The 27,337-nt window shown below is 44.1% G+C and overlaps 1 protein-coding gene across 2 annotated transcripts; it reads left to right on the forward strand.

The window, feature by feature from the left end:
* Nucleotides 1-738: 738 nt before the first annotated feature.
* GPR26 (G protein-coupled receptor 26) lies at nt 739-26,041 on the forward strand. Of its 2 annotated transcripts, XM_074592197.1 has the most exons (4): nt 739-1,962; nt 7,855-7,968; nt 15,366-15,605; nt 24,601-26,041. In XM_074592197.1, exons 1-3 carry the CDS (start codon nt 1,295-1,297, stop codon nt 15,595-15,597), a joined length of 1,014 nt encoding a protein of 337 aa, XP_074448298.1. In that variant the 5' UTR covers nt 739-1,294; the 3' UTR covers nt 15,598-15,605; nt 24,601-26,041. The 2 variants fall into 2 exon arrangements, with proteins under 2 accessions (XP_074448298.1, XP_074448297.1); XM_074592196.1 differs by lacking the exon at nt 24,601-26,041 and having other exon boundaries at nt 15,366-17,136.
* The last annotated feature ends 1,296 nt before the right edge of the window (nt 26,042-27,337 follow it).

Here is a 27,337-nt window from a genome sequence, read left to right on the forward strand (position 1 = left end):
CATCCCCGGTAAAAACTGTTTTAAAGAGACGGGAAAGGCAACCAGAAAATCGTTCTTTAAGACAAACTTAATTTTAACACTTAATTCTGTGTGGCGCAGGCTCGTTCCTACTTCCTTTGCCAAGCTGCTGCTTGGTTTTGGTCTCCCAGGGCGCTCACCCTCACAGGGAGGGAGGCTTTGGCTGAAGAAGCGAAGGCTGTCGAAGGAGAGAAAGCCTGAGTGAAGGGCGAGATGGGCAGCACGTTGCTGTCTCTGCCCCTCACCTGCCCCGTGACCTCGGGCACGTTACAGCAGCGTTTGGGGCTTTGGTTTCCCTGCTTTGAAAGGAGGAGGGGAGACAATCATTTCTCCCCTACGCATGGTGCTTGAAGACACGGGACTGCAAAGGGCTAAACTAGAGTAGTGAAACCATTCCAGCAGCCTAATGACAGCTCCGGAGAGGTAGCAGAATACATCCATTTTCCCCCATCTTTTTGAGCACAGCTAATGATGAGAAAAGAAAGCCCCTGCCCTGGCTGAGAGCAAGCAGCGACTGTGAAAGTGATGCACCGAAATGTAGGAAACACACTGGAGTGCAGGAATTCGGTTACCCGGCTGTTTGCAAATTAATGCCTAAATCAATTAAATGAAAGCATGGGATTTCTCTTGAGGAAAGTCTAGTCGCAGTCGCAAGGAGAAGGGGAGGGGTTGTGGAGTGGGGATGACATAATCGCGTTTGCGAATCACCAGCAGTGAGCATGCTTTAATCCATTAATGGGGTTTTTATCTGTGATCATAAAAAGCAGGTTACATTCAGCCTGGAAGGGAGTGAGGGTTGGAGGAGAGGGGAGGGGAGGGAAAGAGCGAGAGAGAGAGACAGAGACAGAGGCAGAAAGCAAGAGGGAAAGAGAGCACAATTCACTCGGTGAATCGCTTGCGCGCTTGGGGCTGATAATTAGGGATCTCAGGAGAGCAGTTCCTCAGAATAACCTGCTCTCCTTCGAATGGACCGAGTGGAGACAGTGGTTCAGTCCTGCTGATATTTTTTAAGCCCTCCTCGCAGTTTGACGGGCATTCCCTGTGCTTTTGTGCGCGCCTCGGAAAGCGTTGACGTGGAAAGGAGCAGCGAGGAGGGGGAGGTTGGAGGAGAAAAAAAAAGAAAAAAACCAACCTGCAGCTCTTCTAAAAATACGGAGGGCATGCAAGAGTGCGAGCAGGCTGGGGAGGAGGGCGAGGTGAGCGCGCCTCGCACCATGTTCCCCGGGTGCCGGCGCGGCGCAGTTTCGGAGATGTCCCTCCTGTGACTGGACGCACCATGAGCATCTGGGAGGTGATCCTGGCTTTCGTGGTGGTGGTGCTGATGCTCGTGGCCCTCCTGGCCAATGTGCTGGTGCTGCTGTGCTTCCTGTACAGCGCCGACATCCGCAAGCAGGTCCCGGGATTGTTCATCCTCAACCTCACCTTCTGCAACCTGTTGATGACTGTTTCGAACATGCCCCTGACCTTGGCTGGGATCATTTACGAGAGTCAACCAGGAGGAGATCAGATCTGCCACATTGTGGGCTTCCTGGAGACTTTTCTCACCACGAACTCCATGTTGAGCATGGCAGCTTTGAGCATTGACAGGTGGATTGCTGTGGTCTTCCCTCTAAGTTATCACTCCAAAATGAGGTACAGAGATGCTGCGCTCATGCTGAGCTACACGTGGTTACACTCGGTGTCCTTCCCGATAGTGGCAGCTTCTCTCTCCTGGGTGGGTTTCCATCACCTCTATGCCTCCTGCACCCTGTACAACAAGAGACCGGAGGATAGGACACAGTTTGTGATTTTCACTGGGGTCTTTCACGCCCTCAGCTTCCTCCTCTCCCTTATAGTCCTGTGTTTCACATACCTAAAAGTGCTGAAGGTGGCACGGTTTCACTGTAAGCGGATTGACGTGATCACTATGCAGACCCTGGTGCTGCTTGTGGACATCCATCCCAGGTAAGGTGCCTGTGGGGTCAGCGAGGGAGACTATTCACCGCAGAGGAAGCCAGGACGGGCTCAGTGTTATGTTAAATACAGTCTGTTCTGTATCACAGCAGGGGATGGGGAGGGGGAGAAAACAAGCATCCTTCTGGCCGGTTTCTGTTCTGCATGCTTCTTTTTACTTCTGTTTGGTTTTCTGGTTGTAGAAGCGACTCTTTTTTTGTTGTGCTTAAGGGCTTGTTTTGGGAGGGAGAGCAAAGAAGCAGGCGGTTTTGGCTGAGCATGCACTTCCCTTTGAGACAGCGATCAGATCACTGCCCTTTGTCTCAGAAGGTGGATTTAGGGGCCGATAGATTTGCATTGTTTGGCACCGTCAGCCCAAAACGTTGCCGGCTGCCTGAGAGGGAGCCGGCTGAGGCTGCACATGTCCCTTCCCTGGGAGTTCAGAACCGAATCCGGGCGCTGCGTGCCGCCCCTTCGCCCGGCGGTTTCCCTATGGCTGTGCTTGCTGTAACTTTATCTTTCCTGAAAGCAGAACGTGAGAACGCAGAAAGTAAGGGAATAACATCTGCAAAATACATACGCTTGGATGCCTATACTTAAATCCAAGTGAGAGAGGCTTCAGTAGCAGTGTTAGTGTGACAAGCAAGGGATGTATAAAGTTCATTCCAAATGAGAGTCTTTAAGGAAGCGCCTTGTGCCTAGACACAGGAGGAGAAAAGTCTCCGGGGGCTGGGAGGATAATGGGCTTGAAGGCAAGCACCAAGTGGGTATGAATGTGTGCTGGGGTGCTGTGCAAAAGAGTCACGTCAGGGATTATGCACAAACTATAAATCTTGCCCGAATAGGCTGTGTCTGGATCTGGAAGGGATGCAGATGTGGCTGGTGGAGGGAGGGTGGGAGAGTTTTCCCTGGGTGAGTAAGGGGAGCATGGCGGTAAAGCTGAAGGAGAGAAAGCCTTGCTGGATGGAAGCCCAAGGGCAGAGATCCTGGCGAGGAGCTGAGGAAGGTGCCCGGTGCCGGCGGTAAGAGGAATCCAGGGTGCGCTGTGAGTACGCGGTGGCTCTGCCCACAAGAAGCGGAGAGGAGGGAACGGAGGGGACCAAAACAGGCATGGATGGAAGGACGTGGGACCGGGCTGGTGAGAAGGGAGCAGCACGACAAGCCAGAGTGAACCTGCGCAGCTGAGCCAGGACGGAGCGGGACAGGGTGGGCGACGGATCAACAAGTCCTGGCTGAGGGCTGAGAGGCTCTGATGAGCTGGGGTGGAGGGGGCTGAGACCCAGCCGTGACCGGGACGGGGTGGCAAAGCCGAGGAGGGAGCTCTGGAAAGGGGAAAACAGAGGCACTGGTGGAGAGAAATCAGCCTGGTTTGCTCAGAGGAACTAGTTTGGCTTCAGGCTTAGCGTGGCTGGAGCAGGTGATTGGAAAAGGAAGAATCTGATGTATTTGCCTGGAAAAAAAAGGAGAAAATGGTTTGGTGGGGTAGAGTGAGGGGCTGTGGGAGATGTGTGCGCTGCTTGGGAGACAGTCAGAGACGGGATCTCAGGGTTCAGGCTGTCTCTGTCGGAGACTGAAGGGAAGGGAAGCGTCTTTCAGAAAAAGCTGGCAGCGCAGGGAAGCGTCTGATACAGGGGAATAAATCTGCCTGGAAGAGAGGAGAGCTGAAGAGCAGTGGAAGAGGGCAGCCCCACGCCAGACATCCCACCCGACCCCCCCCACCCCCCGCTTGCTGTCCTTCTCTCCGCGAGCCGGGGGCGAAGACCAGCTCTCTCCGTTTGCAGCCAGCCAGGAGCAGAGCTGCGGGACTGAGAGCACATGTGGCTGTCCTCAAAAAAAGGTCATATTTTGGGGATTCCTAAGCCTGAGGCAAATAAGTCTGACGGGATCAGGGCAGGACAGCACACTGTTAAGAGGGACAGAAGCATTTGCTCAAAGTTCTCCAGTTAAGCTGTTTGATCTGTCTCTTGACCAAGAATGCGGAGCAGAACTTCGGGCAAGTCCCGTTAGTGTTCTTGAGAAACACACGTATAAATCTTCCCTTATCCACCAAGACACGTAGAGGGAAAAACACCCTTCTGCCCTACGTGCTGTCTGGCTGCTAAACTGTGCCTCGACTGGCCTTAGCTCCTGCACGCACCGTGAGACGCCGTGGTCACTCCCAGGGCAAGTGCCCCAGACCCACTGGGGCTGTTTGAAATAGCGATCCTTGTGCCTCACGCTTAAAGCATGCCTGGACTGCACAGCAAAGCTCAGAAAAAGGGCAAAAAATCCCAATGGTATTTTTCCTCCTCTGCATTTTTTGCTGGCCTCGGTTAATTTTGAGGGTGTTTCTGCATTTTGCAATCAGCTCGCTGAGGGGTGGATTCAACGGGGCTGCGGGAATGAGACCTCCTTTCTTCGGAGGAGACAGCTGCATAGGCACTTTGCTGCGAGTCACCTGTATTGCTAACCATTATTTGTCTCTTGTGTCAGGTTATTCTCACGCCTCTCTCTAAGAAAGGAGAGTTTTAGCTTCTTTTCTAGACTACAGAAATGGTGGCTGATTTGACCTACGGTGGTGCTGCCTTAACCGGTGACGGCTACCGCCGCTGAAAGGGTGGGACTTCGGCTTGCCTTCCCTGCCGTGAGAGCTGCACAAAGGCTGCAGGTCTCCCGGAGCAGTCAGTGACATTCGTAAAGCGCTGACATAAAAAAAAAAAAGGCCTCATTTGAATTATGTAAGTGGTATATATACAGGCAATTTCGGTGTTTACTATACAGCGCAGGCACGGATGCTGGGAGAAGGCACACGAGAGCACCAAGTCTGTAATCCCACTTTAGACTACCCTGACTTTTCCGGCTGTTTGCACGGTCTAGTTTCAACATTGAGAAATGTGTACGGACAATTTTCCGCTTCCCGTGACTCAGAATCCACCCGCAAGGGGGGTCTAGCGACAGGCGTTATGACAGACGGCTTTATTACCTGTGACTTGGAAAGACACGAATGATCTTCTGAAGATCATTTAAGACAAGTACGAAGGAAACCTCTAAATACCACACAAAATCGTGTGAATGTTTGGGGCACATGTCCTTTCAAGTTAGTCTAGGCATTTTTACTGGATACTGCTTTTTCTTGACTTTGTTCTTAAGACCAAGGTATCTCAGGTATTGTCAGAGGTTTGGGCAAGACTTCACTTAAGTGCTTAACCCACGTGTTTCTTCGCCCAGATTATCTATGCTATCTTTTTGGTTTATCCATCTTTACGGACTTTAAGGTCCAGTATCTCACGAATTTTGTTTAAAATACCAAACCTTTGAGGGGGTTTATCTCAGATTTTCCAGGATATGAAAATCTTTAAATGAAAGCTTAGTCGATAATCCAGTTCTATTACTTGTGTCACTACTGGAACTTGCATATACTTATCTTATCTTAGCGCATGAAAGTGCATGCAAAAGGAAAATACCCATCCGTGTACATTGTCTATACGAAGGAATGAGATAAGATGCTTTCCTCTGTGATGTGGTATTTATTAGCTGCATCTGGAAAGGCTGAAAAAAAGAAACTGGATGAAGTCTATCTGGACTTCCCAAGTCATGTGTGAGCTCCAGGAGTCAAAGGCAGCTCTGTATGTACCAGTAGAGAAAGGATATAATTGGGGAAACTGTTAGAGACAAAAAATACACCATCCTCTACACCCTAACAACTCCCCAGTTGAACCTACTTTGGAGATTTCACTTCATATTGCCATGTGCCTGGGACACTATGAATTTAAAGACAAAGGTCTTAAGCGAAGGTCTTGAACCTCTAAGATGATCTGTCTGCACCTAAAAATACCCCAAGTTCTCCAGCTCTTGCAGGACTGAAAGCACATAGTTCCCTTGGAAAGGTGGATTTTTTTTTTCCTTCTCAGATGTCATTTCTCGCTGCAAATAACTCAGACACAGAACATGTAACACTTTTAGATGTGTTTTCCTTCTACTTGGGCATATTCTTTAAGAGCGAGACGATTTGTTATTTCGAGCAGAAGAAGCTTTTCCTGCAGTATTTTGTTTGTTTTGCCATCTTGGTAGCTGCTCTGGGGACCGGCAGTGTAAGACCATGTATAAAACGGATCAAAGGAAACACATTTTCTTTAACACAATGAAAAGGTAACATAAGAACTTGCTGCCACGGGGGTCACCGAAGCACACTGAGATCATCAGGATGTAGCACGTCTTTAGAGGACGATCAAACATTTGCAGTTACAGCAAACAATGTAAGGGTACGGCCATAAACCTCACAGCTATTAACATATAAGAGTGTGGAACCTTACAGTAAATCATCAATTGCAAATTTACAATAAAAACAGAGAGACCAATGCCAAACGGTTACAAAACACAGCACATGGGCCAGACCATTCCGTTTGCCTGAGACAGGTCTTTGCTTTACCGCGAGACCGGTGCAACGGCTCAACACCCAGCAGCGTGGCTGTGTGCGTAGAGAGGGGCTTCAGGACTGCAGTCTGGCTTTGGTTTTGCTCTTTCCCAAAGGGAATAATTCAGGTACAGGTTGTCCTGGGGCTCTGGGAGATACAACCAGTGCTGCCCATCCAACCTACCTACCTGGAGAAGACAGCGATCCATCCACTTCCTTCCAATTGCACAGCGAGCACAGGACTTACACAAGCAAATAGAGGATCATAGAATAGTTTGGGTTGGAAGGGATCTTTAAAGCCCATCTAGTCCAACCCCTCTGCCATAAGTCAGGACATCTTCAACCACACCAGGTTGCTCAGAGCCCCATCCACCCTGACCTTGAATGGTCTATGCCCAAGGGTGGGCCATAGACCGCCTCTCTGGGCAACCTGGGCCAGTGTCTCACCACCTTCATCGTAAAAAATTTCTTCTTTATATCTAGTTTAAATCTACCCTCTTTCAGTTTGAAGCCATCTCCCCTTGTCTTATTGCAACAGCCCTGCTAAAATGTTTGTCCCCATCTTATAGGCCCCCTTTAAATATTGAAAGGCTGCAATAAGGCCTCCCCAGAGAAGGAAGACGGGTTTTCGTATTATCACTCTTTCGGCAAGCGAACGTGCTGATTTCAAAGGGGATTTTCTGCAGTGGAAGTGTGGTCTCAGCCCTGGTGGCCTGGTGAGACCACCGCTGGGAAGCTCAAAGGAGAAGCTCTTGTCCTAAAATGATACAGGTAGGAAAAAAAATGAGGGTGTGAATAACATGCATCTGTTTAGTCGGGAACGAGTCTGGTTTGAGGCGAGGAGTCAGAATATCACAGCGCTGTGGGTTTGTTATGCAATTCCCGGCTTTGCAGAACGTTTGGAATGGTGTCCGTGCAGAGCTGCTGAAAGATTTATGGCCACGGGGTTCACAGCTATGGGACACAGTGATTGTTCCTATGTTGGGCTGACTGTTCAGAACATGTTTTTTCCCGCTGCGGTTTTATTGTGCTTTATTGCATATCTTGCTGGGGAGTTTCTCCTAGCTAAGACAGCGGTGTTTGTTAGATATTGCTGTTTCTAGGGAAGTAGCATGCTGCCTGCCCCGCTCTGGATATTTTCCAAATCTCCGAATATCATGAGGCAAAGTCTGGCCTGCAAATATAGCTTACAGGGATTCAAAAAGGAGCTGCAACTGAATTCAAGGCTGAATTCCACCGATTTGACTATATATAAATAGACATAATGGGGGGTGTGTGCATATAAAAATATAAATGGGTATTTCTCAGTAATGGTTTTTGGAGGGTAAGATGATCATGCACTGCATTAATAGATGGTATTGTCCCATACAAACGCAGTGCACCTGGTATTGGCTTGTGGGAATACAGCACTTAGTGGACCGATTGATTTCCAGCATTCCATAAGTAAAGCCATTAAAATCCGCTACCTGGTATTATGATTCATGTTCTTGTTTGTGTTGAATGTCACACAGCGTAAGAGAGCGTTGTCTAGAAGAACAAAAGAGACGGAGGCAGCGAGCAACAAAGAAAATAAGTACCTTTATTGGTACTTTTATACTTTGTTTTGCACCTTATGTAATTACAAGGTAAGTGCGATCCTCCTTACTGGAAAAGTCTGCTGAGATGCACTTTTAACTGAGAGAAGTAGGGCACGATGAACCAGAACATGACTCAAGTCTCCTGCGAACATTTTGTGCACCTTTTCCCCTCCTATGACAGAGATCGCCTTTACTGGGCTAACAAAGCTGTGTAAAGTGTCACAGCACTTACCCGATACAACCCTTGATGCAGCCCGTGGGCCAGACTCCGTTCGGTCAGCCCAGTCGATATGTTGGTGACGTGAGAGTGATTTAGGAAGTCATTCTACAGGATTTTGCAGGATTTTTTCAGGTCAAGTAGTCACCTACTGCTGAGATAGCCTCCCCCGTTCAGGGGTGGTCTGCTGGGCAGGACACTCGTCTGAATAAGTCAGACTGTAAAGTTCTGGTCAACAAGATCCAACTGAGGTGAGAACACGGTTCACAGGCTTAAATGATAGTTTTGTCTGACTGGATAGAGTTTATTAGTCATAAACATCAAATATCGAAGCTGTTCTGGCTCATAGCTAAAAAAAATTCTTGTGATTTATGGTCAAATGTCTGTCTATCTACCAGCTTATCTTTGGAAATGGCTCCTGCGGGAAACACAAAATTACTCCTATGAAACATAAAGTATTAGAAAGTGAGTATATCCAGAAAAGCGTTATCTAGTTGTTGAAGGAAATTTACAACTTGCATTCCTTATTAAAAGACTCTGCAAAAACTGAAAGGCTGCTATGCAGAACAGAGAAAAAAAAAATAATAACTTAAAGTATCTCCTATTCCAGTGCTATCAAATAGAAATTATTGGGGCTGACTTCAGTCATGCTCAGATCCATCATAAAAAAAAAATCATTGAAAAAGCTGAATTAAGACTCAATAAGCAGGCATGTAGCCATCCCCAGGTTTTTCCAATTCAGTGTAATATCCTGAAATTCTATTTCTAACATGGCAATTCACAAGAAAGTCTTGTAGTCTCTTGGTAAAAATGGAAACTTGTGTGTCCCATTGATTTTATGTTCGTGATAATAATAGCCAATTGATTCATGCTCTTTATTTGTAACAATGTTGCAAATACATTTGTAACAGGGTTACTAGATTTACCTTCACTTTCACTTAGTAGTCACAAGACGAGGCTCCTTGCCACACACTCTAGAAGGGTATGAAAGGATTTATAATTACGGACATTTAGCCTCCGTTCTCGGGCTATGAAATGTTAACGTATCTGTCTCACTGCAAGTGGTTAAATTTCATTTTATGTTGGGTCTCTGAACTTAATGAAAATCGTGGGTCGCAGAATAGCTCCGTCCTGAGTGACGCCGCGGGCTCTAACCAGGACGGTCAGAAGTATTTTTGTGCTCCTCCATAGACACCTCAGCCCCGGCACCACCTTCCCACCTCCTCTTAACTCCTTGGCGTCCCAGTTTGTGTCCCAGTATAGCCTTAAGGTACGGAAGAGGGGTTAGAAAAATCCTGAGCCTCCTCCCTTTAGTCCATACCAGGATGAGTTAAATGTTCCCCTGTGTCTTCAGCCGGTTGAGGACTAACAGCTTTGCCACAGAGAACAACTATGAGGAGAGTCAAGATGTAGGTTTCTGAATGCGTGAAGAAGGCATGGAGGGTCAGGCACTGGCCGGATGGGGTAAGGTGGGGTAAAGGCTATCACTTTCCTGGCTTTTTCAGTTCTGAGAGGTCTGGGGGAATCCCTGCACAACAGGAGACGGGGAATTCCCTCTTTAGCTGCTTGAGAGACCTTGCTGGACACTACACTGCATGGACGGGTACTCGAGGACGTGCGTTACTGCGCCTCCCACATACGGCCCAGGGTGCTGAAGGGAAGGGGATTAGGAGGCTTTTGAACTTAATTATGTCAGTGAGTATGATTTTCTGGACCGTGTCCAGCGCTCTGCATTGGCAGGCTGGAGGCAATCAATCACAGTTTGAGGCAGTCAAGAGAAAGCAGCTGATGAAGTGTGTTGCGCAGCCCCTCATTTGGACAGCCAGCTCTAATCAGCAACAGGCTTAAATTAAACATGCTTTTAAGCACCTCATGAGCTGAGGCCTGAAAGCGGCAAATCACAAGGTTTTACTATAACAACATCTTTCTGCTTCCGCACTAAAAACAAAGAGTCATCTCCAGCAATTCCATGAAGCAGTGACGGAGTTGTAATTATAACCCCAGACAGATAAACTCCTCTCTGGGTAAACCAGAGTTTTCCAGATTACATTAAAGTAAAAATCAGATTAAGCACCTCTTTTATCAAGAAAACACACTTCTCATTAGTTCATTGACCGACCTTAAGTAGTATATCAGTAGAATCTGATTTTTCTTAATTCAGTGTTTCCACCGTACCAGTATGACAGACGTATTACCCATATTAGACATTCCTAGGCATAGCTTGTTTCTTGGTTTCTAGAAATTCTATTAGTACACACCTCTTCTTTTGGCTTATTTATCATTATGTGATTAAGTAACATTGTTCAAAACCTATTTTCTCCAAGGAGCTTTTTCATAAGAAAAATTAAAATAAGCCATACTGGTTTCTAATATTCATTTCCAACTCCAGGCGTTTCATACTGAAATGCAGAACTTTGCTCATGCAAGGTAATAAGTGCTGTCAATGTGTGAGGAAATTAGCCTTTAATTAAAAATCCTAAAGTAACATCGGAAAGAAGTTCGTAGCCCCAAGCCCTCAGGTTATGGAGGAGGATGGTGGAACAGGCAGAAGAATATTAAAATTCTCTTGTATCGTCTCTGGGGGACAAGGGATAAACAAACTGTGGGTTTGCACTGGTTGCCTGCCCTCTGCATGCAGATGCCGCTCTTGTAGACAAGCAGAATTCCTCTGCAAGTTATATTCTTGCCTGTCTTTGCATATAAATCCATGATTTCCCTATGCGATCTCAGATTGACGTAGTAGAAGAAAGTGGCTTTCTAGCCTTGGTCAAAAGCCTCAGATGAAGTGACGTAGAGGTATTTTCCTCCGGGATAGAAAAACCTTTTGGTACAAGCCGGACAGCTCTGGGGAACAGCAACGGCTGAAAGCAATGGTCTGCAAGATTTCCTGCAAGAGATGTCCAAGATTAGCTACGAGAGTCCAAAAGTCTGCTTGCTCCCTTACAGAAGCCGGCCAGCTGTAATACGTGCACCACTTAAGAGGCAAAACTGGCTGAGGGTAAATCAGCTAATGAGCACCGTGATGCCTTTTTGGTATCGGGAAGAAATTATTAATATGGGCTTTTTCACAAGCAAGACAGCATACAGAAGAGTCAGTCTGCCAAGCAACAAAGTGAAAATAAAGTAAAATCAACGTCAAGATAAAACTCACGGTCAGCTTATTCATATCATTAACGCAAAAGAAACAACTCGGGTATAATTCTGATACTATGGGACTTGGGTGGGGAAAACCAAATCAGAATTAGACACAAGCAGAACTCTTAGGAGCGCAAGCTTAAAGATCTGATCCAAAATCCTGGGGGAAGGACCGAATTTCTTCTCGTGAGAACTTCGTCATCTCCCAGCTCCAAATTGCAGTGCCAGCTTATTGTTTCACTCCTGAACGACAAGACATTTTAGCCTGTTTGAAACTCTGGTCTATTCAGAGTTTTCTCCATTACTCAGTTAAGTTCTCAGGTTTAAGCGATGTACAATGAATATGTTGTCGCTGCAGTAGCCTCCCAGCTGGATGTAAACACGTTTAGTAAAATATTTTACCGTAGCAATTAACTGCACACGTATATAAAGGGTTTTCAGTGTGTATTATCTGCATAAGAGATCAAAGTCTTAATCTTCAACATGGCATTCTCATTTGTCTACTGAACGTGAAATAAAATACTTGGATAGCCACGTGACGTGACACGCTCTACAGGATTATAAGTTTCTAAAAATATTAACAAAATATCACAGCAAAACAGCTTATAGCTTTGAAATAAAAAGGTGTTGAAGACCAGACAGTAGAAGAGTGGCTTACGAAAGCAAGATAGGGAATTATGTAGCTGAAACCGTAGAATTTAATTTACAGGTACCACTGAAATATTAATGCTCCTTCACTGAAAATGTCTTCTTTTTGTCTGAAACGTTTCATGAAAATGGAAGCTATGCATATAATTTCCCTCATAAATGAGAAACAAAACCCTCTTTCAAAGGCAATATAGTGATGTGCCTTGAAAGACTGACATTTCGTTGTTTGGACGCGAAATGGAATTGCATAGCTTGGGGTTTGTCTGCAGTTCTGTGTTTGCTGCTTGATAACTGCAAAAGTAATTTACTATAAAAAAATAACAGACAAGAATTGCAAAATGTGTAAATATCAAGGACACTCAAGGAACGTAATAAAAAAAATATTTTAAATTTTGTTGACAAAAGCGTGGGCTTTTTAGCTTCTCAGTCAATGAAGGTAAAATTAGCAAGGCTAAGCTTGTGACCCTGAAGCGTCTACTTGATACTCTTTAAAAGGAGATTGTTAACATCTCATAGAACTGATTGACAGAGCCTCAGACATAAATTTGTCATATTTTGGTCATTCAAGGCATCCACTGCATTTAATTAAGCACAATCAAATTCACATCTGGAAAGCATTCAGTAAATCAACCAGATGAGATTCAACATGATGAAATTCCAAATGCAAAGAAGGCACCAAATATATGAAGTGGAGAATAACAATAAGGATGGCTCATGGTAGATTACAAAGTAAATATGACTCAGCAGATGATTAATTTCCAAATAGTCAATTCTCATTTTAGAGCATATTAACGTGGGTGTCATAAGCTACATTTTATTAAACAAGAGAGAATACACCAGATGAGACCCCCCGGCAGCTTGAGGAGATGATAATTATGTCTGAGTTTCGATCCAACTTTGTAAGAATGATATCAACCATGAGTTACACGGAGGGGTTGAAAGAACAACACTTGTTTAGTCGAGATGAAAGGCAAGAGAAATGGGACAGATGGCAGTTCTTTGGTATCTCAGAGTTGCTTATGGCGATCAGATGAGCCAAGCGGCACCAGTGGAGGGGCAAGAGCAATTCCTAAGTATTGTCAAGTAACGTGGGCTGGTCAACTCAAACGTCTCACACGTCTGTGAGCCCATTTTGGCTAACGCCACCACCCCTAAAAGCATCACTGTACAGATGCATCTCTCTTCCAATGGAAGTGATACACAAAGTGCTCAGATTGCTAGCACAAAGCACACAAAACTATGCTCAGGATTAGAATTACCAATACCGTGACAGTGGCTAAAGCCCCAGCACTGGTTGCAGACCCATGGTGCTAAGCCCAGCACACATATCTGGGAAGAGACAAGGTTTTTGCCACGGAGTTTGGAGTCTAGGCAAGCCAGAACAGAGAGAGAAGACAGAAGCTCATAGTCAGTGGCGTAACAAATTAAGGCTCCTTAGTCCCACTTTTGTGCTCGAATGACTGGACCATGCCATCTGCCAGCGCTATTTTAAACAACACGATGTAGTGAAAGTTCATGGAATGAGAATAAAATGACTGAGAAAAAAATCCTCATCTCCGAACTGCTCGAAGTACCAACGCTACTGTCATTGCTGCTGCAGGAACCAGGCTTCAGAACGCTCCTTGGAAATGGTGCTTGGTCCGAAGAAACACTAGCAATTGAAGTATTTTGCAGGCAGGTTTAAGAGCACCTGCTGCTGAAGACAATTTCAGCAAAGACCACGTTTGCCATTGCATAGTGGGGCTCTCTAGCAGCACATGCGGCTGTTCCTCCTCTGGAAAAATCAATAGATTCTCAACAGCTGTACAGACAGATTGAACAGAATTGCCCTTCAGTGTTGCTCAGAGACACGGGGAAAGAAAACTTAATGGAGTTATCACTATTTCACTGTCAAAAATACTCTAAGTCTCGGTACAAGTGAACTATCTGTGCTAGTGTAGGTATGAGGAGTATTTAAAGCTCTTCCCTCTCTTCCTCCCTGCCCTAATGAGTTAAAAGTTTTGCCTTGCTAAAATTGTCACAAATGGATACGTTTGGCCTTTCAAATGACTAGTTTTTAAATTCGAGATATATTATGCCATCTCTCAATGACGATTTTTCCTTCCTTGTGTGCTTCTCCTGTGACCCAGGCAAACTGTTTAAAGGCTTCAAACTCTCTCTCTAGGAGCTGGACCAGCTAAGAAACCTTGATAGCACCAGTGAGGTGGTTTCTCAGAAACTACGGAGGGGACCCAGAACCCTGAGTTCAGACCAAAAGTTGTTTTTTTTAGATAGCAAATGGTAGGGGAATATGACTCTCATGAAACCAAGCAATGACACTTTTTGTCCCGAGTTCAAACTTTAGTGCTCAAAGGATGGTTTGGCATCAATACTTCATAAATTAAATTAGGCTATGCAGAAATATTTTATAATACTTGTAGTTAAAGTGTGAAAGTCAACAGGTATGTAACATACCTGGGGTGATTATTCTCCTTTCATTCTCTTTAGAGTTATATTCAGTCTGTGATGAACTTCAGCTGCCAGAAACATGATCTTACGACACACACTACCAGAAAAATGGACACAGCAAAAGCACTAAATGAAGTAAAAAAATGAAGTGAAATATCAAATGAGAAACTCCACTTTCTAACAGGAGATCTTACTAGGACTAAAAACCCTAGCATAATCAGAGAAAGCAACCTACATTATCCATACGGATAAGTTTTGGTACAGACACTAAAAGTGTAGTGGCTGAGGACAGGTTATGTAGGAAATGATTATGATTTTATGAGCAGATGCCGCATAATATTTTTCATCCGCAGTAAACTTCCTGTGAAATGTTGACCTGCTTACTTCAGAGTATTTATGACCCTGAACAGGGTGTTCACTAAACAGAAAAAATAGGGCGAGGTAACAGTCCTCTAGAGAGAGCGATGCCCCTTTTTCAAGTATCTTCATCGCCTGAGTAAGCTGAATGAGTTCAAAACCCAGCCCTACATCAGAGATCTGAGTCAGGTTTTTGTCTCCAAATTGTGTATTCCAATAAAAAATAAATAGGCTCTTCTGAAGACTACCTCGTGTCCTGCTGGAGCTATTCCATTTTGCACTAAATTCTTCAACATTTATTGAGGCAACACATCCAAGGTCCACTTCCAGCCTCTGTAAATGTACAGCTAAACATCCCAAGCTATGGATAACTTGAAGCTTGGAGGTCAAGACACTCTGATAGGAGCTGCCTGGTCCCTTCCTTGGGAAACAGACCTCAGGTTTACATTTTCAGTCGTAGAAATGTATGGGGGGAACACTACATTCGCATTTTCATGAGTATAGTTTCCTTTTCTTTTGTTTCCTTGCAATTGCCCAGGAATAAATTTGAGTTTTGAGGGGCTTACAGTGGCTTACATTGTGCTGTTACTCCCTGTTTTTAATATGAATATTCACTCTTTCAACCTTCCTCTTTCCGCAGACTTGTTGAATTATCCTCTGTGGTCCACATCAATTCCCACTGGGGAGTCATTTCCAAGTGCTTAGCTTACAGCAAAGCTGTTTCAGACCCTTTTGTGTATTCTTTGCTACGGCATCAGTACAGGAAGACATGGAAAGACATCATAAACAAGATCCTCAAAAGAAGCTCCATCAATTCCTCTGCCCTCACGAGCGAATCGCACAATCGGAATATATTGCAGCTGAACGAATGAGGAGCTTGGTATGGGACCTACAAGACACGTAAAACAATATATGGGAAACAAAACTAACTGGCACATCCCTAGTAGCTTTTCTCAGCTGTGAAGGTTTTGGGAGGCAGTCACGGACAGGTTGCAGCCCAGCTCGTGTCCCTCCAGTAGCCCACGTAACACCGAAGGGAGACAGGCTGCTCTGCACCTCCCGCCTCCACCTAAGAGTGTTATTGCTATGCGGTCCTGCAGGCTTCCAAAATACAAATCTCCCATTGATTTCCATCAGCAATTAGACATGCATATAGGGTAAAAAGCTAGTCCTCAGCAGAAGGGCTCGTGAAAGTAATGGGAGCAAACTGGTGCCATCATAAGATTATTCTAAAAAGCTGCACAGGAATATTTGTGCTGGATTTTTCACTGGCTACAGATAAGGCTCCCTTTGATGGGGTCGCCAACCTGGCTTTACAAAAACAACCCCAACTTAGATGCTTGAGTAGGTCATGTATAGAACAACTCTTAATAGGAAAAGCTTAATAAAAAAATCTTTACCCAGATACTCGTACAGTGTTCAACATAGATTTCAACCACTTCTGATACATATTTATGTATTTTTCGAACAATCCTGTAGAACTGAATGAAGAGAAAAATCACTTTTGAAGTATGCTACAGGTTGGATTCAGCCATATCTTCTCTAAGTAGCTTCCACAGAATCCCATTAATTTTCTCCCTGTTAAATTTCAGAAAAGTAAAAATGGTAGACAGGATGGAAAGGTCAGGATGCCTCCTGCCTACTTTCCGGTATATCTGAGCTACAAAGAGAGGGATTTTGCCCAAAGCTGCAGAACTGGGCCCTGTGCCAAGGCAGGAAAAAAAATAATAATATTTTTCTGAAGTGTTATTAATCGTGCTTTTTTTCATACAGATATGTTATTTCAAGGAAAAATGAGCCCAAAGCTGAGTTTAAAAGCACCGTTTCCAAAGCAAGTGGGGCGGAAATAGTAGATCCCCTCCCCACTATGAAAGTGCAGCCAATAATCTAAATCCACATCTGAACATGCAAATCTCAGGAGGTTTCAATATAGATCTTTCTAGCACTAGATTGTAGCTCTGCAAAAGCTGCAAAATCTGTAACTCTGCAAAGTTATTAACATTTACCCCGCATTCAGTTCATCCTGCAGCTAACATAGGTCTAAATGCCAGTAAAATTTTCAAAACCAGGACAATCCTACATGTCACGTTAATTCAGACCCTGCCACAGTATCTTGCTTTTTGTAAATGTTATTTAGTTCCTTGTAAGTACAGCTACAGCTGTTAGATGGCTTCATAATGGTCATGTAGACACGTGATGCTGAAGCCATCCTCCAGTGACTCATGAAGAATTACTTTCCTTGGTAGTTTTCAGTGACTTCTCTCTCAATTCAGTGAAAACGCTATGAAATGAGACAGTTCTTCAGGAGTTTTCTTATTAATTAAGGCATAGAATACGAAGAGCAATAACTGCTCAGTTGTCATTTCTGTTGTTACGATTTTTAGGAAGAATCAATTTCTAAACCATCTTGCATTAAAAAAGCATTGTCATCCTCATAAATTCTTAAAATTATTTTCAAACTCTTGGTTTCAAAGGCTTCACACTTATACTTTGATTGGCAAAAGACGTACTACCGATTCTGACCTTAATTCTGCACGCATTATTCTCCAATAAGTGACTTAAAGTCCATAAGGCAGCTGCAAGTTAACATCAGAAATGAAATTAATTTTTGCTGGGTAGATCAAGAAAGTCCAGTGGCCATAAAGTACACACTTTCCTTCGTGAGGTTAAATGGCAAATACATGCCTAGATGTCGAATAATCTTGGTTAATTAGGCTTCATGCCTAATAAAAGCTGACATAACGGGCTATCCTCGCTCATATTCTGACTGTCAATACTGCAGTTAGAAAATATGGTCAGAACCACGTTGAGAAAGTAAGGCCCCGAGTATTAAAAATGTGGGATTACTTTTTAGTTGCCATCTCCTGTGTCCACCAAGCGAAGCCAGCTTTTGGTGCCTATAGCTCTGCCGAATCCCTGATAGCAAAGGTTAATGAGATAAATTATTATGTTCCCCATCACTTTTGCTAAATGATCAATATGTCATTTTGCAAGCATTAGCATGCTCCGTTTTGCAAGCTCTTTGAGAGAACAGGCGTTATAGCAACGACAATTTCCTTCATCCCTTGCAAAAAGCCTCCTCTGCTGAAGTTCCTGGCCAGTGGGTCAAAGCCCAGTGAGGTAACTCGGAGAGGGGCTTCACCCCAAAGTCACGGGATGGGGGGTAACACCTCAGTGGCCAGTGGGGAGAGCCTTCCCTTAGCCCACGCTCTGGCATGGTACTACAGCTGCAAGGAACCATCTTAATCCATAAAGTCATGTCCTCACCTGCTTTATAACTGAAAGAATTAATATAACGAAGATCATCAACTACCATATAAATAAAAATTGTCAGCTGAACTATTCCTTTTAGTTATGACACAACAGCATGACTAGAATAAAACATACACACAAATATAGTCACACAATTTAAGCAAGTGTTTACAACACTGCGGTCAAAATTAGCCCTTAGCCAGATTAAATAGTCTACCTCATTTTAATCATTTTACTTTTTAGGCTTAACATCGTTTTCTCAGGTGCCATAGGTAAAACCTAGTTCAATACTTGTTTCTTAAGAAAGTCAGGTCATTTTGATGACTCGATTGTATCATAATACAGAATATTAGAAAGTCGATTATTGGTGAGCTTTACAAGGTAAAAAGCTCTATATCAGAATGCTATACGTTTTACTAAGACCCCTCTTATCTAAGTAAATTGCAACAGGATCATTGTTAAAGTCCACAGCCGTTGTCAACTAACACATGGGGCTGCTGCCAAAGTCAATGGGGGGTTTGTATGTCGATAAACCTAGCCCCAGAAGGATTTCAAATTTTAAATCAATTATTCAGATAGATTAAGATAATTTCCCAGAAAAAAAACCCCAAACCATTGTAAATTTAGGACAGCTAGTAAAAGAAGGAGAAGAAAACAGCATTGGACTTGTCTCCTTATCCTTGTGCATCACAGTCACTCAGTGGCTGATTTATGTGTCACCATGAGCAATAAATCTCTCCCCTTGTATGTGTTTAAAAATTTGTCTGTCTTTCATGGTGCCTTTCTTCTAGAATTAATCTTATAACAGAGAATAAATATAATTTCCCCTTACTTACATCGGCTTTCTGACACATTGTCATATTTCTACCATTTGAAGCAAGCGAGAGTTGTAAATGCCGGTGCTTGACAAACTGGCTCCGTACGCAAAATAGCAGCAACACCCGAACGTTTCCTGATGACGTTTTGTAAGATACTAGAAATATGATACTGTGGCTCATGAAGTGCGAGATATTCAGCTGAATTCTTATAGGCAACTGCCAAAATTTTCTAAAATGTATGTCTAAGTGATGAATGTAGATATGAGTAACTATTTGTCTGCTGAGTATTATATGTACTATACGACACTTTCACTTGAGTGAGTTAGAATAACGATGGTAAACGTCCTGCACAATGCTTTAGTATCTCTGATCACGAAGCGGAACTGTTCTCTTGTCTAACACAAATGCGCGTGTGTGCGGGGGCGGGGGCGAGGGGGAAAGGATTTTCCATTTGTTATTTAAATATTTTTGAAAAAGTTTGTAAAGTGTGGCTACGATGTGTGCCCAAAATACGGAACTGCATGTGCAAATATTGTGCAGCTGCTTCGGCAATATGCAGTTTTCTGTTTGTTGGTGTCCGCGATCCATATGCAATATCTATTTCTCACACGCATGTTCAATTAACATTTTCTTCGTGTCTTGTAAATTTGGCAGGCAGAACATCGGCAGATGATTAAGAGAATTTAGTCCACTATGTCATTTTGTGGATTCTGAGCTTTTTCCTCTGTTCATTTTACTGTTATTTATATAATCTCAGAGCCCTAACTGTGAACTAGGATCCTGGGCTTTGTTGTGCTTTTGAGCCAGTTTGAATGGAAAGATTTGAGTAATTGCAAAAACTAGCAGAGTTTATTGAGCAAATAACAAGTACCAGGTCTTCTCCTGACATAAATCTACATAAGAGTTGGCTGTTTCACCTGAGAATCGGGTCCCATTAGATAATTACACCCAGGTTTTATAGATCTGTCCTCTAGATGTGTAGGACCCTGTTTTCATGGTATTTACAAATGGAAAGATGTAAACAGGATTTAGGGAGTTCCTCATGTGCCTGTGTGCCCGCTTGCAACGTCAGGCAACCACATGGCTCTTCTCTAAATAATAATAAGAAATACTCTTCGGGTAAAAGACCCCAACAAGCTGTTTTCAGTAGCCCTCAATCAGACTTTTTATAACCTCTCTTCTTTCTGAAAAAAATCAAATTTAGCTATTGAGAAAGTTCCAGACAAATCCTTATGAAGCCTGACGACTGCTGCAGCAGTAGCCACGCATATCACAGCATCACACACCAGCCGAGGGTGGAGGGGACCACTGGAGGTTGTCTTGCCCAGCCCCCAAGAGGCACATCACTGCCTCTCGCTGTAGTTTACCGCCTCGATTTTGTTCATGCATCTGTTTGCTCTACTTCAGGTCAACAATACAATCTTCCCGGAAAGAATTTTTTTTTTTTTTTTTTTTTTTTAATTTTGGGAGGACATCTTAGACTTAACTTGCAAACCAGCTGCATCAGAACAACTTTAGAGGTTACGAAAGTGGGGCAGAAATAGATCTGAATGGAAGGCCAAGGGTCAGGAAGGCTGGGAACTGTAAACTGGCTTTGCTGCCATTGCAATGACGTGTTACGCTGGCTGCAGTGGGCTTTTCCTAGAGACCTATTTCCACGCTGAGATCTCTCCAGGTCTCTCAGACATCCTCTTACCTCAAAGAGAAAGGTAAACTTTCTGTCAAAGCCCAGTAGCTACCCCAGAGTGCTCTGAGGCTACAAGAACAGCACAGCCTCCATAGGAGGATCCTTATTGGGTTGGGAAGACTCTAATAGTTTTCAGATGGGCTATATGGAAACTACTGACATTGTTTGAATGAGGATAAACCACCTACACCTGGATGAGCCTAACCGTAGGAGACTGTCTAATTCGTAAAGCCCTGGAGGTCTAGGTAACTTGCAGAAAGTAATTTTTTTCTTGACTTTACATGCCTAAGGTTTCGTAGTTCCCTTACCCCTCTTAATCCTAAATGAAGAAGGCTCTGAGGGCTCTGAAATATCATAGAATGGTTTGGGTTGGAAGAGACCTTAAAGATCATCTCGTTCCACGCCCCTGCCCTGGGCAGGGACGCCTCCCACTAGACCAGGTTGCTCCAAGCCCCGTCCAGCCTGGCCTTGAACCCCTCCAGGGATGGGGCAGCCACAGCTTCTCTGGGCAACCTGGGCCAGGGGCTCACCGCCCTCAGAGTGAAAAATTTCTTCCTGATATCTAATCTAAATCTCCCCCCTTCCAGTTTAAAACTGTTACCCCTTGTCCTATCATTACACTTCCTGATCCAGAGTCCCTCCCCATCCTTCCTGTAGGCCCCCTTTAGGGACTGGAAGGGGCTCTAAGGTCTCCCTGGAGCTTTCTGTTCTCCAGGCTGAACAACCCAAACATGTGCAGCGAATATCTTTGAAACAACCCTTTGGAAATTATTTGCTTTTTACTAGTTAGAGCTGTCTTCTCCCCACGTTCAATGTTCTTGTGATTAAATGACGCCTAAAAGAAAAGCCAGGGACTTCACACCTATTTCAGCTCATAGTTACTTGACCCTAATAATCACTAAATATTTCAGCACATCACATTCAGCACAGAAAGCTCAGTTAGATCCTGATGCCACGGCCGCTTCGTGTTTGCTTCAGCGGGTAGTCCTGGATACTTAGGGCTAAGCATAGGCTTACGTGTTTGCTTCTGTGTTTGCAGAACCAGGGATGCTATCTTTGTCACCCGAGCCTGAATAAGTGAAAACAATAACATTTTAGCCTTAAAGCTTTTTTTTTTTAAAAAAAATTTGCTTTTTATGCTTTCAGCATTCAGTACGTATGTCAAAAACCTTTTGATGGGTGAAGTTTCTTTAGGAAAACCATCCTGCTCAAAAAAGGCAGCTGTCCCTGTTGGGGGGTATAAAAGTTTACACGGAGAAAAGAGCTGCTGCAGTCTTTGTAAAATGTCTGTTCCTTACCTGTAGTCCTGGTGTGTATCATGTAAATATGTATTTAGGATTGTTGGTTTTTAAGTAAGTAATGCTGAACTAGAGAGGTTGCTATAGTTTACCATAAATGTCTATATTTATAAGAAAGATGATGAGCCCTACAGACTGTAAGTGCACTTCGGAAACGCGCGTATCGAGAAGCCAATGCATCAGGTGTATGACAGCATGCACGGGGGGTAAATGCGGAGTAAAATATGAGGTTTTGGTTGAAGAAATACTATTGCACATGGTTTCAATATACCCAAAGGCACGAGTCCACACGGTTATTAATAATCTACAAAGATGTATTAGGAAAAAGATCTCCAGTTGGAGTTATGACTGAATACTAGAAAATAGTTTTCTAGTCACTGTAGTTATACAATCAGAGCTTCAAAGCGAATCTTTTTTAAAAATCACACAAATAGCAAAAAATTGAAAGCCACCATCCTCCTGGGATTCGATCCAGAAAGAGTTCCCGAGGAAAAAGAAGAGCAGTGCTTTCGAATGAGATGCCAGTTCATCCTGGTGAGATACTGGTGGGAATGCAACGTGGCCCAGGGTGCAAAGTTGGCCACAGCCTTCCTGTTGTTGACCACCACGGGTAGTCCTGTTTTGTTATATTACACTAGCTTGAGATCTCGGACAAAACAAAACAAAAAAACCCTGTTATGTATCAAAGCGGTCTACATTCTGATAACGAAACGCTTGCGCAAAGACGGCCAATTTCTACTCCTCCTGCTTTGCTAATGTGATCAATGAGCAACAGAGAAAAAAAAATGAAAGAAATCTCATGAGTTGAATGACTTCCGTTAGGAAAAATATATCAGTAAAATACTCGGTGCCCGTTGGTCACACCGTAAACATGTGACAAGGCTGGGGACAAGCTCTCCATGCTCTGCCATCCAGCCCGATCTCACTCAAGTAAAAATAAGCTACCTGCATCAGCCAGGGTAAAGAAACCATAGGGCTTCCCAGATAAGACATTTGAAAAATCATTATCACGGATTGCCTTGGAAAATAGATAACTAAAAGGTGCCTTGATTTACCTTCATTTATACACAGGGCATTTTTCTAAACCTCAGATTTTTTTCACAGTGTTTTTATTTTCTGAAGATCATTTTAGGATAAAAAAATCCCATCTATTTGGCAAGCACTAATCATTCCCTTCTGAATTCTTGCAGGAATGTAATGTATTGCCAATCTCTCCACACACAGTTAGATACAAACATTTTCCCCTAGGTTAGATTATTAGATGATTATTTGTTTTTAAAAAATTGTTAGGGTAGGGACTGGTTTTGCGAATCCTTGCTGTAAGGACAGTGGGGTTGCCTGGATGAGTAAGGACCATTCATATAATGAGAGGTATAAAAGGTCTGGCCTGTGTATTTAAACTTTTTTGTTTTGTTTTGCAAATAATGGAAATAGATGGTTTCCTATTTCTAAAAGCACCTAGCCAGTTTGAAGAAAGATAGTTCCGAAAGGACGTTAATAATAGCTGCTGTAGATAGGGCATGTTTTGATTATGTTGTTATAAATATACCACTATAATTTATTGCATTTTACTTTTTGTGTATAACAATGGGATGTAATTGCAGGGGCTATTTATTTAGGAAAAAAAATGGCAATATAAATCTTTCTAAATTGCACGGACAGGGAGATGCACAAACCAATTTGCAATGACAACGTGCCCAAGAGTGCCGTGGGTTAACATGGACTTTAGGGTCCCAGGTAAGCCGAACTGCAACAACTCCCAACAGGTATTTCAGAGATACAGACTAATTCATGTGAAGGCAGATACATAAAATTCTGCTATATTAGTACCTCTAGTTTAAAGGAATACAATAAAATCCAGTTTAAACCTGACTCCTTCAAATTTTTGAATAATGGGGCCTGTGCTGTCTATTCTGTTTACAATGGCTTGTGCTTTGTGAATACATATCAAATGTTGTCATATATTTTTGTTACATAGAGTTAATGGTTAATACATATATAAATAAATATATACTATATATGTATATTGTGATTTTGTTAAATTTACTGTTAATGAAATGTGATTATGCTAAATGACTTGGTGTGAGCTATTTTTTCATATAAAAGTTAACATTTTAAAACGTCTGTTTCACTTCATTGTTGCAAAAGTCAAGCCTCTAATGTCATTGCAATGATGTGACCTCATCAGTCCTGCACATTTTTGGAAAATAACTACAAAGTCCAATGCAGTAGAATATTGCTTCACGGCAATATGAGCAACACAAGTGAAATAATTGGAGAACCTGTCGTCTAGCCTTAATGCAGATGTCTAATCTTAATATACACGATCCTACTTAAATTTAGCCGTTCCTTGATATCTTCAGCAGGTTTCACAGTTGGGGTGAAACCAAGGCTGGGGGGGAGCTGGTAGTGTGGGGGCTCCCTCTTGCTGCTCCCGGAGCGTCCTTGCCCACCCGGCGCTCCCACAGAAAGGGCTCCAGAGGTTTCAGACTCATCCTGAAGACCAGCCAAAAGGCACACCCTGCAGAGGCAATAACTGGTAGTCCTCACAGAGCAGAAATCTTTTATTGTCTATGTAAAGTCCAAACTCTTGGTCCCCAAGTGTGTTCTTCCGCTGACTCACAGGGTTTAATCATTAACTGCGCTTTAATAACAACATCATAACTTCGGTACTCAGGTGTGGGTAAGCACTCATTGAAGTCAACAATAATAACTCCAGCCCTCTCCCTGTGATCTCCAGACAGAGATTTCGGTTGAAGATTAAATTCCTCTCCCGTGCGCAGATTAGGCATTTTAAGGGCACTTTTGCTTCCCTTGCAGGTGTTCGATCTCCGCTGTAGGAAAGCAGAAGAGACCCCAGAGGAGCTCAAAATGCTCAGGCATCGAATAATTTCTGATTTAACCAACACGAACACTTCGTGCCATGTCTTCGGTTCCCATTCCCCCCCCCTGCCCCCCCGCCCCCCTTTATTTTAAAAAGCTCAGCAAATAAGTTTCTGGTTTCCACCTTTCTCTGGGCGTCCCCTCCCGTCTTGTCACACACACACGTGGACGGTCTCCACAGATTAACGCCACGCTCTCAGAAAGGCCGGCAGAGCTGGACGAGGTAAATCATTTATTCACGTTCAGCTCATACCCGCTTTCAATTTACGCTGAGGGCAGTGCACAAATCAGGCTGCAAATGCAAAGCTTTCACCGTCGTCTTTGGGAGAAGAAGCTGGAGACACGCTGGCTCTGCAAACCCCTAGTGCCACAGTGACGTCCTCTCACAGGGGGGAAGACATTTCCCAGCATCAACGGATCCGTCCTGAGCTCCAGGCTCAAACAAACCCTCACAGGAAACCTGCTAACACAACGGGAGAGATTCTGGGAGGCTGCCTCCTCTGAATCTGTGGGAGGTTTTATTTCGCTCTGGTCTCCATTACAACCGCTTCTTTTCATCCCTCAGGAAGGACCTAAATACTGCCTTTCACATTGCAAAGGCTGATGCAAAGGAATATTAATTCCTGGAAAGTTTTGCCTTGAGATTTAGCAGAGACAGAATAATTATCCTGGAAAATGCAAGGAAATGTAATTTCAAAGGACTTCCCATCCACATGCTTATAAAACTTTTTTCTTTTGCCAGCATCGTGCTAGAACCCAGTTAGAAGCTTCGTGCCAACTTCTGCTACCCAGACTTTTGAAGGGACCAAGCCGTAATGTCAGCAACAGAGTGGACATGCATGAAGCGTGGCAAGACATCTCAAACAATAAAACTACTTATTTATTCTTCTGTATCTAGCAGCAAATATAATGTAGAAAAGGGGCCCAGCCAAAGCTGTAGGAGTTTCAACACAAAAGGCAGAGGTGTATGTCGGCTCCCAGAGATGTAGTCCCTCCCTTGAGTCAATCTGGTCCCCGCACACTGGAGCAGTACGTGAGAACGTAAATCTCAGCACATCACCAGGTGGCCAAGAGGCCTCTGAAGAGGAAAAGTTGTGAGCTATTTGGTGGTTTATGGCCCATTAGATAACAAGAAGCTGACCTAAACTGACATTATATCCCTGTGTGTGACTGTACGGACCGTTTTCCAATGGGTGTGTGCAGATATGCCAGGCAAACAATGCAAAAGTACCCATATTGGTGCCATGTACTCAAATTATTTGTGTTAATTTCCCTCCCAGAGTATTCCCACTGTATTAGGCAGAAAGACTGTAATGAAAGATAAAATTAAAGAAAGGAAACCAAACACCTGGCAGTAAATAAAAGGCTACTCACGTTTAGCGTTGTGTCATAGAATCATGGTTTGGTTTGGAAGGGACCTTAAAGATCATCATCCAACCCCCTGCCCTGGGCAGGGACACCTCCCACCAGCCCAGGTTGCTCCAAGCCCCGTCCAGCCTGGCCTTGAACCCCTCCAGGGATGGGGCAGCCACAGCTTCTCTGGGCAACCTGGGCCAGGGGCTCACTGCCCTCACAGCAAAGAACTTCTTCCTGATATCTAATCTAAATCTCCCCTCTTTCAGTTTAAAACCGTTACTCCTTGTCCTACGGCTCCCCTCCCTGCTCCAGAGTCCCTCCTCAGCTTTCCTGGAGCCCCTTTAGGGACTGGAAGGGGCTGGAAGGTGTCCCTGGAGCCTTCTCTTCTCCAGGCTGAACCCCCCCAGCTCTCTCAGCCTGTCCTCACAGCAGAGGGGCTCCAGCCCTCCCAGCATCTCCGGGGCCTCCTCTGGCCCCGCTCCAACAGCTCCGTGTCCTTCTGCTGTTGGTGCCCCAGAGCTGGAGGCAGCGCTGCAGGAGGGTCTCCCCCGAGCGGAGCAGAGGGGCAGGATCCCCCCCTGGCCCTGCTGCCCGCCCTGCTGGGGATGAGCCCGGGCTGCGGGGGGTTCTGGGCTGCCAGCGCACATTGCCGGCTCGTGTTGAGCTTCTCATCCACCGACACCCCCAGCTCCTTCTCCTCAGGGCTGCTCTCCATCCATTCTCTGCCCAGCCTGGATTTGTGCTGTTGTGTCAACAGAAAGAAAAAGCATTCCAGAGGAAGAGAAGATTAAACAACTACCCTTCAACGTAGAAAAGGTGCTTTTCAAAGGAGATGCAACTCAGGAGATGCTTTTCCAGTGAAGCGAGAGAAAAGAGCGAGCAGCAGCTCCAGCTGTTCCTGCCCTGCCTCTGCTCTGGCTGGCACATGCTTTGCACTGGAGCACCTCGCTTGACACCGAAATAAGGAAGCTCTTATGTTGGTTTTTTTGGGTTTTTTTTGTTTGTTTGTTTGTTTTGGTCTGTTTTTTTGTTTTGTTTTTAAAATAAAATCTACAAATTCAGATCATTGCAGTGTGGCATTTTCCAGGTAATTTCTTTATTAATCTTTAAGCCCTGTATTTGATTATGCGTATATCAAACCATTGTATTTGATAATTAGGATCAATTAACTTCGATGGTAATTTTGAACATGCATAGAGGCTCCAGCTGAAGGAAACACTGCATATCATTCTAAGTTTTAAGTAGTCTAAATGATTCAGCTTTCCAGTAGAGGTTGGACATGGCTAATGCCATTTGCCTCTGGGTTTTTGGTAAGGAG

The sequence above is a fragment of the Larus michahellis genome, chromosome 6 (genome assembly GCF_964199755.1).
Source record: "Larus michahellis chromosome 6, bLarMic1.1, whole genome shotgun sequence".
In the NCBI taxonomy this organism is placed as follows: domain Eukaryota; kingdom Metazoa; phylum Chordata; class Aves; order Charadriiformes; family Laridae; genus Larus; species Larus michahellis.

Excerpts from the sequence above, each read along its gene's own strand:
- GPR26 (XM_074592197.1), top strand. The coding sequence starts at position 1,295 with ATGAGCATCTGGGAGGTGATCCTGGCTTTCGTGGTGGTGGTGCTGATG. Across the intron at positions 1,963-7,854 it reads CTTGTGGACATCCATCCCAG|CGTAAGAGAGCGTTGTCTAG; the intron begins GTAAGGTGCCTG and ends AATGTCACACAG. Across the intron at positions 7,969-15,365 it reads GCACCTTATGTAATTACAAG|ACTTGTTGAATTATCCTCTG; the intron begins GTAAGTGCGATC and ends CTCTTTCCGCAG.